General features: G+C 45.3%; 1 protein-coding gene across 3 annotated transcripts in view; it reads right to left on the reverse strand.

Moving 5' to 3' along the window:
• The window catches only part of CSMD2 (CUB and Sushi multiple domains 2), a 297,274-nt gene extending 286,276 nt beyond the window's left edge, over positions 1-10,998 (reverse strand). For 2 of the 3 annotated variants that reach the window (XM_063355710.1, XM_063355709.1), the window contains exon 1: positions 10,153-10,998. In XM_063355710.1, coding sequence (XP_063211780.1) covers positions 10,153-10,309 — 157 coding nt within the window. In that variant the 5' untranslated portion in view covers positions 10,310-10,998. The remainder of the gene's footprint in view (positions 1-10,152) is intronic. The other variant, XM_063355711.1, reaches the window with a different exon arrangement.
• Between the last annotated feature and the right edge of the window lie 509 nt (positions 10,999-11,507).

Genomic DNA, 11,507 nt, shown 5'->3' on the forward strand with positions numbered 1-11,507 from the left:
AGTGAAAGAAGACACCTTGGTCTATGAGACACCCTTGTCCAGGTACGTGATGATCTGTCTTCATGAATAAGATCCAAGAACTTCACTCAAAAAGCCACAATGGTTTCACTCTGCTTTAGTTCTAAGCCTTAGGCAAGACACTATCTGCAGCGTGGGGACCATTCCACACACTGGAACATCTAACAAGGTTTGTTTTGTTTTTTAAAATGCAGTTTCATTAACACATCCTACCAAAGTACAGCTGTTCTGCCACCACGTGATTTGCACAAGACCACAGCAGAGCGTGTAGAAAGGGAACTGGACCTTCAGAAAAGGGAGTAAGGTGCAGAGGGGTCAGCACACGAGTGACAGATCGTCCCTCTCTGGTCATTCCAGGACCCAACATTAGAAATAAAAACCCAACACTATCAGGGACAGACTCCCTATCCTTCAAACGCTTATTATTTCAGCAGGTGGACATTATTTTAATATTTACGGACTGAGTCCTTCTCCAAAGTGCTTGACTTTAATGAAAACATCCCAGGATGGCTGCTGACAGATGTCCAGTGTCCACAATCAGTGCCTAACCTTTCCCTAATGGAGACAAAACAACAACAGAGAGATATAAACAATATGCTGCATGATACAAGTAGCATCTTTAAAAACGGCATTGGCTTTGGAAAAGCACCAGGCTTCATTATCCTTCTGAAGGAGATTTCCTTTCTGGGAGGAAATATATTTTTCTTGACATTATTATTCGGTGTATCAAATGGGAAAGGAACAGTGAACTGTGCCTTTGTTACAGAAAAAATGAGCTTCCATTTTCTGTACCTCCAACTTGGCTTTAAGTGCTCACCAGCGTCAGATCAAGAATCTGGCTAACAAAGGACCAGATCCCGCTCTGCCCCGCAGCAACGGGGAGCAGGAGGAACCCTGCTGACGGTAACGAAGTTACAGAAAGGTGAAGGAGACAGGACTGGGGAACAGAATGAGACCCAGGCCATCCTCACAATCCTTAAATGATCAGCTAGCATTGCTCATTTTGGCTGGGGGAACAGTGACATAGAGTCCTCCTTACAGGGCGTCAGATCTCAGGAGTTCGGGAACACACAACCTGGTACCAGCAGCAGAGCCAGGGCAGAGGGGTAACAATGTGTAAGCAATTACACAACGGCACATCATTCCCCCTGTAAAGTTCTTCAGCAAACCTTCTAGGAATAAAAAGCCATCACCAGCCTTAAGGAACTCCCCTCCTCCTGCTCTTTCAGGTAATAAGCTCCACCCCAGGCCCTCTGGCTCCAAAAGCAACAAGAGAGATGCCATAAAATGTATTTCAAACGTTGCTTTCTCTAGTTTAACTGGTTAAAAAAAAAAGTGCTAAACTGCTGATAAGTAACAGATACCATAACTGGGAAACAAGTCTCTGTTTGCTCTCTGCCATCCTTGAGACATTCATCTTCATAATACATTAGAGAGTACTATTTTTCCACTCCACAGACAAGATGCTGAAGCTTACACAATTTAAGCAACTGCTTCAAAGCCAGAAGGTCTGTGGCAGGTTCAAATCTGAAAGTCCAGACCATCCTTTCTGCCAACTCTGCTTCTGCTAAAGACCAGTATCCAGTTCCCCAAGGCTTCTGGCAAGTTCTTTGCCTGCTACAAGTCTCCCACCTTCCCATCTATTTGGGAATACACTATGCTTTTAAAGCTGCGCTGCGGCTTTTCAATAAAAGGCACAAATGTGGATATAAACATACAAAAACCGTACAAGTGATACGGTGCGAATTACAGGAGGAGCTGAGCAACCTGTGCAAATCCTTGCTGGAACACAATCTGCATTTGAGGATATTTCTGACTTTTTTTGCCATGAATACTTTACTACTTAAAGTTCAGCAGCAGACAGACAACTTTCACCTCAGGATGTCATTCACAATTAATCCCAAATTGTACATGAAATGGTTGAATTCGCTCCATGCAATCAAGGGAGAGAACCAAGAGCATAAAACGTGTAGCTAATCAACCTAGTGCAATTTGTATCTGCTGAAAGCTTTTCACAAACATCCTAGGATCTCTCTGCAGAATAAATCTGTAAATCATTTTAGGATTTTGCAAATTCTACTTCTCCCCATTTTACAGATGGGGAAGTGAAACAGAATGACTAAGGCTCACACCCTCAAGGATTTCTAACTGCCAAGAGCCATGGGAAACAGCAAGAACTGGGCTTTAATGACTTCTGCAAGTCCAGAGAGTGTGCAAATAACAGGAGAGCACTGAACCGGAAAATCCCCAGTTGTGGTTAATTCTCCGGCTGTGATTAACTCATCTTTCCTGTCTATTTCAGCACTTCTTGCACCTTCTAATAAAACCAGCTCTGAGCATTGACAGGTCAGGAATGCCGGCCCGTGGCCGTGGTTTGGTGAAACAGCCTGTGGGTCCACATCCCACCCAGCTGACAACTACGAAGCAGCGAAGTTCTTTACACTGAAAGAACTGGGGGTGGCACCAAGGCAGGAGGATGAAACCCAGATAAAGCCATTTCATTAGGACAGAACAGACTTAACATTCCAGGGAGATAATGCAAGCCAGAGGCCAAAAGAGCCAATCTTCTCTTTCTTTTGTTTTAAAATGTTCTGGATAAAGACACCTTTATTTGATATTCATTGTTGTTTTATCTGCCTTGAAATGGGAACTGCAGACATTTTGATAAATGGATTGAGAAATTGTTCTGTTTCAGTGTAACTACTGTAAAATGCCTTCACATCCACTAGCACAGATACAGCTCAGAGACCTCATCTGCACAGAGAAACATCTCAAAAACATCTCTCTCAAGCAACAGCCTGGCCTTTCTGTGCTGCTCTTTAGCATTTAATAACACCCAGGAGTGAGGAGACCTCCAGCCTGTTCCTGGCTCTGCCGGCAACCTGCTGCCTGACCTTGGGCAAGCCCTTCTGCATCCTGCACTGCCTCCCCTGCTCTTACAGCGAAACCTCCGTGGGCACCGAGTGCTTCTGTCCAGTCCTCCTCTTACAGCCCCGATAATGAAGCAGGAGCAGCAATGCCTCCTGGTTCCCATGGAGGGAACCAAAAAAAAAATTTGCCAGCAGGATATAGGATGCTGCTAATTTCCTTCTGGTTACAGACAGAGAGAAGGAGCTGCCTGCTGAGGTCACCAGGAGTTTCTAAGGAGGATGCACAAGTGCCAGTGAGGGTTAAGGTGCTTTTGTGAGAACCTGGCTGCAGCTCCAGCTTACTAGTCTGCAGAGCAGCACTCTTATCGGGGCCAGTCTGATGTACGTACAAGTATAAAGCTGTTCTCTGGTGACACTGGCTGCCTTTACCATGTATTGTCCTTAGACAAGCCTGGCTTTAGAAGCAAGCTTCCAGCGGTGCGGGCAGAGAGCCCCTGTGTTGTGGTCTTCACCTATCTTCACAACCCTCCAGCACTCAAGAATTATATCCAATACTTGTTGGTGGCTGAGACTGTACGCTCTTCCAGGCAAGGGCTGCCTCCAACTCTATGTTTACACCACACTAAACACATAAGGACCACTGCTCATGAGGCTGCTGAGCCTACCATACTATAAATACACTAATACCACATTGCACAGATGTTTCTTCACGTCATGTCTCCCTTCCTTCAATTAAATGCCTTACCAAGGCGTCCAAACCTAGCCCATCAGTTCATTTTCAAGTAGATTTTTGCAGCCAATAATGGGGAAGGATTTTTAAATTATTATTTTTTTTTTTAATTACTCCCCTGCCACACTTCTCCCTGGCAACCGCTCCAAGCCTCACAGTTGCAAGACCCTTCTCCTCTTCCAGTGAAAGTCAGAGATCATCGCATCTCCCTAATCCACGATCATTTTGACCTCTCAGAAATTACCAGCACTAGGGGGACTCTGACACTGTCCCCAGTTCTCTTTCCACCCAGCAGACAATGGTGGCGTGCACACAAAACCCAGACAGTTAGTCCATTACTACAGTGGGGATGCCTGTACCTCTTAAGGATAGAAAATTACTGCAAGGGACTGAATCAGGGAACACACCTGACACTGGGAAGAAAGAACGACCAACATACTGTTCACTGTGAAGTGACATTAAAAGAGGGGGAAAAAAAACCCACCCCAAACCCCCCTCTTTTCCACTTTCATGCAAGGGAGGCATAAAAAATTTACATACAAGCTCCCTGCAGCATACTGTCTCCATTCTGGCTGGCTGTGTCCATGGCAGCAGCAAAGAGACTGAAACAGAGTTAATTTGATCTCTTTAATCAATGGGATTTTCCCAATTACACATTAAGCACTATCAGATCAGTCTGCCACTGCATAGCATGGCAGAAGCACATATATTTTGCAGATTACTGCACTGCATCATGTTTATTGCAAGCAAAGTACATTGATTTCCATAATTGCACTGTACTTCACTCCTCCAGAAACATTGTGTAAACACAGAAACTGTGGGTGCTACTATCACTTTTTTTAATCTCTGTATCTTGATTTCTTTGAAAGCAATGCAAGTGCCTACGTTGAGAAGCAGGCACTCACACACCGCAGGAGGCCTCAGAAATAACCTTATAGTTGCACTGAAAGCACCTCACAACAAGTATTGTTATGCTCTTTCGCAGTGAATTAAGAAACAAAACAGGAAAAGCGACCTGTTGTTTAAGGCTGAGACTGACACATCTGCCACGAATTCCCCAAATGACCCTGTGCAAGTCACTCGCGGAAGCAAGGCGCTGCTTTCCACTTAAGAGCAGCTCCTCGGGCCGCCCCGAGGGTGGGCAATGCTGCCAAAGGCAGAGGTTCCCCCCATGTCCCCACCTTGGGCAGGGAGGACCAAGAGGCAGCCCGCGGAGACACCACTCCCGCAAAGCGCCTCGGCAGAAGAGGACTCGGACATGGGTTCTGTGGCCTGGCACTTGCAGAAAACACCGGGCAGGCAACAGCTCCCAGTACTGTGGATTTACCACAGATCCAGGTTACGAGTGCTTTATTAGGAAAGGCCTTTCTTTAATCCTATGTTTGCCTCTACTCTGAAAGAGGCTATTGGATGGTATCGTATGAGTCTCGTCAGCTGGACTTACACACTGAAATATGTAGGTGGCAAGTATTAAGTGCGCATACTGCAGTTCAGTAAAAATATTTTTAAGGGAAACGTTTCAATAAGCAGCAATATACAGACTTCATTAAAGTACTGAGCTAGACTATAAAACCCCAGTTAACGCGCAGGATTGATGAGGTCATCTCTGAGCCTGTGCCCAGTCTTTCTGGGTGGAGCGAAAAACCTACCTGGTTTTACATCCCTTCTGTTAACGTTCCCATCAGTCATCTGCACCCGCAGAGGCTGTACTGGGATATTAGAGCCAACAGATGCGGTTACGCCACCTCTGACACTTTTGGCTGCTGTATACATCAAATAGACAACTCAATGCTGGACTTAGCAATTCAAGCAGTACAGAGTCTTTGTTAGTCAACTTAATCATTTCTTTTTTGTGGCCCTTAAAGTCTCATCTTTCCCCTTCCATTTGAATTTGCTATGATTTCTGTTGGGCAAAAGGCTAATTCAAATCTAGGCCTATTCATAGTATTTCTGAACCTCCCAATGCCTAGAAACGTGGAACGTAGTAAAGAAGTATCACTTAAAATCCGCTCAGCTAAACATAGCTTTGTTATAATTCCACTAAAGCCTATGAAAAATTACTCCAGTCCTATGTCTCAGGATACTTCAGATAAAAACGGAGTAAGATTTCTCTTGCAATACCATGGGCACAAAGACATCTATTGCAGCTTTCTCCCCAAAATCTTTATACCACCTACATCTACGCAATATGCCTCTTAAGTTCATGTAAAGGTCAAAAGGTTAGCTGCACAGTCCTAACAAAAAACTCAAGTTCAAACCCAGTACTGGTCAGAGAACTATGCATATTTTCCATGTCTTCAGAGGGTCTCACTAGTAGAAAACTAGGTCAGGGCTTGGCTGCACCTGATGAAAGCAGAGTAGAGATGGGACTCACCCTTCAGCCCGCTCTCCATGCCTGGAGAGCCGTATTGCTATGGCTGGATGTTATACCATCAGCGTTACGGAGGTTAGGCTGCCTGACCTTCCCCCAAGCCTGTCTAACCCTCAACATTATGATAATTTCCTCTGGTCAAGATCCATGCCAAATTTAAGTAAGAGCTGGGGGGGGCATCAGCAGGTACATAAGCACCACTGTGGAATTTGGCATTTCACAAACAACTGGCCTCTCAGGCACCAGCACAAGGCAGCACGCACCAGGCAGTAATTCAGCAGTTGCTAATCCTTGGAGCCACTGGTGGAAGTGGTTAACAGCAAACGGGGGGGGGGGAGCAGAAATTATTCTTCACTTGTCCCTGGAGGTAGATTAATACGGCACTCACATCTGCATAGGAAAATATATTCTCTATAGCAGGGACACTACAAATGATCACCTGATCAACAGCTCAGCTACGCCGAGCCCTAAACCACCTTGTCAAAAAGCAGATCCACTGGGATCTGCGGCAGATTGCCTGGATCACATTCCCTTCACCCGTTTTGACATGCGCCTTCTTTTGACAGAAACTCCTAGACAACTGGAAGGCAGCCACCGAGGCTCAGCTGAAGAGAAATCCACCTCTGTACCACTGCGGGCTGGTTCAGCTGGGAACCAGCAACCAGCCGAATACAAGATTTCCCTAGGAGGTATCTGACCTGACAGAGACTGAGCTCAGTAGCAAGGAAAGGTTGAGCTTAGATGTTCTTCAGCAGCACTAAGAGGCGATGACAACAACAACAAAAAAAAAGAGCGACAGGCAACAAACAATTGTACAGCAAAGCCTCCAGTACCCCAAATGATGAACTCCTTAATCACTACAAAGAACAAGAAGATAAGTAAAATTGCTTGCCTACGGTGCCACAGCATGAATTGCGACCCAAACATCCCATAGAGTAGGTCACATACCCTGTCTCCCAGCCACAAAGGCAAGGTACAGCAACACAATGCCTTCTGTGTTCCCAACCTCTTTAAGGACCAAGAAGCCAGCCTGACCCCAAGCAGAAGAGCTGTACCCTCTAAACATCTGCACCCTCTGTTTTCCATAAATTACTCCTTTCGAGTAACAAAGGCAATAGCAAGACATCAATGAGTACATGGGAATCATTCATTCCATTTAGCACTGATATCCCCTCTGCTTCGGCAATAGTAGGACTCAGGTCAAACCAATATGCTCAGCTATTGCCATAGAATACTGTAGTTCCATCATGTACCACAATCAAATGTAATCAGGCTGGTGACTATTCATGTCCCTCCCTCCTACAAAAAAAAAAAAAACCCAAACATATATCCACCACTTCAGAGAGTTAATATCTTACACCCTTACTCCTTTAAAAAAAAAAATACACTCAAATCACTATTTCACACTGAAGTTCCTTCCCTGGCAGAGTAAGTGCCCCCGAATCACTCTTCATCCTGTGGAGATTTAAGACCACAGAATAAAATAAAAGAATGATTTACAATGTAAACACATACATCAAAATTCATAAACACTCTTCAGAGGAAGAGTCTGCCAAAAAATATTTTCCATCAAGAAAAAAAAGCAAGTGACAATGGGTTTAAAGTGATTAGACCACATTTCAAGCCAGTGCATCTTTCTGTAACCCAGTACAAACCGGGATGCTGACTAGTAAAGCACAGTGTGTAACTAACGGTATCGAGACCCTCTTTATCATAGACCTTCAAAAGAAATCACATATGTGTTTATGCATACACACCCCAAATGCACCTTCTAGTGCCGATGCGTAGCTAATTACCCTGAAGGTAACAGAAAGGAATACTATTCCTGTTCCCACCTGTTTTGACAATCAAGGAATACAATTTCAGAATCATCATACAGCCTGTATTCCTGAGAGGCCGTGTACAGATCATAATCCACTCACAGCCAAAGACAAATTCAGTGCCCTCCACAACCCTTAAGGTACTGTCAAATCATTACTGCACCCTTAAAACTAAAAAAGGAAACCATACGAAGCACTTCCTCTCCGCTAACCCCACACATACACAATAAACTTCAGCGTATCTCAGAACACCACCTTCCCTGCGGCTCGGGCAGTTCTTTGCAGGAACAGAGGCTGCATTATCTTGCCTTCAGCCCCAGCAGCATCTGAAGAAAGCACACGCTTTGTGCCATTTTTTAAGAAGGACATTACTGGGCAACAGGACTACCAACGTAGCACAGCTGATGCGATGCGAGTAGGATTTCTTTCCCTTTTTATTTTTAAGCCGGTCAGAACTACTAACTGATAGTTTTACATATACAGCTCTACTGCCACACTATGGGTACTCTTGGTTATTGCTACCTGCACAAACCCTAGGAAAGGCGAGGTTAGAACTGAAGCCTCTTAGGAACTTTTTTCTACAGAGGTTCATGATTTGCTCAGCGAAGGTACTAGAAGTTCCAGCCCAGACTAAACTTACTTTCTGGGATCGGACCCTGAAACCACCATGGACTCTGCAAAGGGCGGGTGCATTCACTCCGTACACGCTCACTGTGTTCTGGAGAGCCAGCGGTAAGCGCTGATGTCAAAGTTGGTATCTTGCTTTAACAAAAAGATCATTACTAGGATTTCAGAATTTGTTAAAAAAGACGAGCTAAGAAAGAGGAGCTATTGACCAATGCCTCTAACTCTGATGCAAATAAACACATGAGGTCCACAAAGCTTTTGCAGATGATCTGCTCACAAAGAAAAACAACATAGAGCACCAAGCTCTGGGTGAAGGATCCAGAACAGACAGCAGCCTAAATGCAGAGAGAAGGGAGATAGGGGCCTGAGAAGAAAGGATTATACACTGAACAAGCAGGTACAGAGAGAAGCCTGGAAGATCTACTATGAATAAGCTACAGATAGCTTAGAAGAAGAAAAAAAGCTGTAAACGCCTGACACATTAGATCATATATTTAGGTACCTCTACATTGGTCTACTCTTATCAGAAAAGCACGACAGAAGCTGCTAGAATGGTTCTCTTGTGTGCAGGCTAAATGCTTCTGCTAAAGAAAGGAAAAAATATTGCCCAAATTAAATATTCATCCTTAATTAGGACTCGTAGGTTTTTTGGGTGGTTTTATACCCTTTCCTAATAGATAGTTCCAATTAGCAAAACTCTTCAGGTCCACTGCAAGAGTACTCAGGAGGAGCAGTTAATACTTACTCTGGATCTCCTTAGAGAAGATCTGCCTTACATAATAAAATCAGTGTTGCATTCAGGTAAAGGTTTTGGAAAACCCAGAGAGGATTCACGCACATCAACACACAAACACGCATTCCTCTAGCCCAAGATACAGGGACAAGACAAACGTTACTTAGAAACTCTTGGAAATCGGGGCACTGCACAGCGTTGAAAGAAGACACTGCCAAACACTCAGCTCTCCCACTCTTCCCCCTCCTACACACACATAAGAACAGTCCCTAAATATTTGCTGTTTACACCAGAAATAAACTTCAGTCCTTAGATATGCTTTTGCTACAAGGGCAGTTGTGGAAACTAGGGAGCAGACATAAGCAAATCCCCCCCAAATTCTTTTTTTTTTTTTTTTGCTATCTTTCAAGTCAATAAACACGTATTTCACCAAAAAAAAAAAAAAACCATGATGTTGAGGCCAAAGAGCTCATATATAAGAGAGACTCAACTTGAAAGGAAAGAGGAATAAGAGCAGAGTGCTTCCATCTTCATGCAAGGCATCAGAAATCTATTTTATCAGCTATGGGCAAACACTAGGGTAGTGAAATAGTGAATTAAGATGCAAGGGAACGACAGAGGGGGAAACCGTGATGGCATTTTTCACGGTCATCTTGCATATCATACAGCAACTGTGCACAAATGATTTGACCCACCAGAGAAGGGGAATGAGATCAAGTAAAGCCACCTTTTATTACCCCATTGCTTATAATTGTTGCTCCCAAAGGATACAGAGGGAAACTATCTTGTACAAAGCTACAAAGGTCTGAATAAAATATACTCCTTATTGAACATTACAGGGAAGCATGTGCTGACACACAAGTGTGTGCACACACGGTGTCATCCCCCCCATACCCCCCCAGGAGGATTAACAGCGGTCCTTTGATCTAAGGAGCAGGATGAAAAACGCTCCTAAAGTTGCCAGCTTTCTCCATTACACTTACCAGTCACCGAGACGGCCAGCAGCCCCACGGAGAGCAGCAGCACCCGGCTCCAGGAGCTCACTTCCACCGTCATGAGAGCAAAGATCCCCAATTTTCCCCAGTTCCTTCCAAAGCCACAGCTGCATCCCGGCTTGTCCCATCCCAAGGAAGGTTGCATGTCAAAGGGCAGCAGGAATGGGGCGTGCTGGGTGTTGGTGGTTGTTGTTGGGTTTTCCCCCTTTTTCTTCCCCTTCGCGATTGGGATAGTCCTCGGCTCGGATGGATGAGGAGGAGAAAGGAAAGAGGGGGGGGAAAAAAAGCAGGTCAGGCTTGTGATTTTTTTTTTATTTTTTCAGCCCAGAAAAAAAAAATCCCACCGCATGGAAGGCTCTGAGCTTCTGCAGCTGGAATGAACCAAGTGTGGCAGCAGCTCGGGGAGAGGAGAGGCAAGGAAAGGAGAGGAGGGCTGGCTCGTCCCTCCCGGTGGCTGTCTCAGAGCCAGCTCCTCGGCATTAGCAGCACACAGTCCCCAGGGATTTATACTTTTTTATTATCCAGTTGATTAATTGTTCCCATATCTTTGTTCTTCACTAAATGCTGGGGAGGGGAGAGGGCAGGGGTGTTGTGGCGAGGGGCTGCTGTGCAGCCACCGAATCGATCTGCCTCAGTTTTGCTTCCCCCAACCCAGCACAGTCCTCCCACCAGCACCTGCCCCACCAGCGCCAAACCACGATTATGCTTTAGCACTGTATTTGTTTTTTAAATGCCCACTACAGGTTTCTTGTACAGGAGTAAGTCCCACAGCCCCCCATTTTGCATGGAGCAAAGCATCGGATGCATATGCACGCACACACGCAGCATCGCGGCTATGAAGACATCTGCCAGAGCAATGCAGCCTCCCCGAGCCCCCCCTCCCTGCCTCTGTAAACAACTTGATGATATTGACACAAATTTTGTGATGAAGTAGATTTTGTTACAAACACAAGAGAGATCAGACGAGAGCCACCCCCTCCCCAGCCTGCATCTTGCCCTCGCAGCATGGATCCCAGCAACAGCAGCACCCCGGCACCGGCAGGACTGGTTCAGGAGGCGGCGGCATGCTGGAGGTGGGGAAGGCTGTGCTCACCCCCCCAGCCTACAGGCGTGCCGGGCTGGAGTGCTGCTGCCCCTTCATGGGGCTGCCGAGAGGGGGATTTCTCCTTTTTTCTCTTTTTTTTTTTTTTTTTTTTTTTGAAACATTTATCAGTACATTTGTCCCTGTAACTGCATGCAAGATGGGGAAAAAATGCAGTCCGTTAAAACCATATTCAGGAACTTAATTATCTTGGTAACGATGCTCAGACCTACGGACAAGAAAAATAACTCCAACGTGACAC

Source organism: Chroicocephalus ridibundus, chromosome 19 (assembly GCF_963924245.1).
Source record: "Chroicocephalus ridibundus chromosome 19, bChrRid1.1, whole genome shotgun sequence".
NCBI lineage: Eukaryota > Metazoa > Chordata > Aves > Charadriiformes > Laridae > Chroicocephalus > Chroicocephalus ridibundus.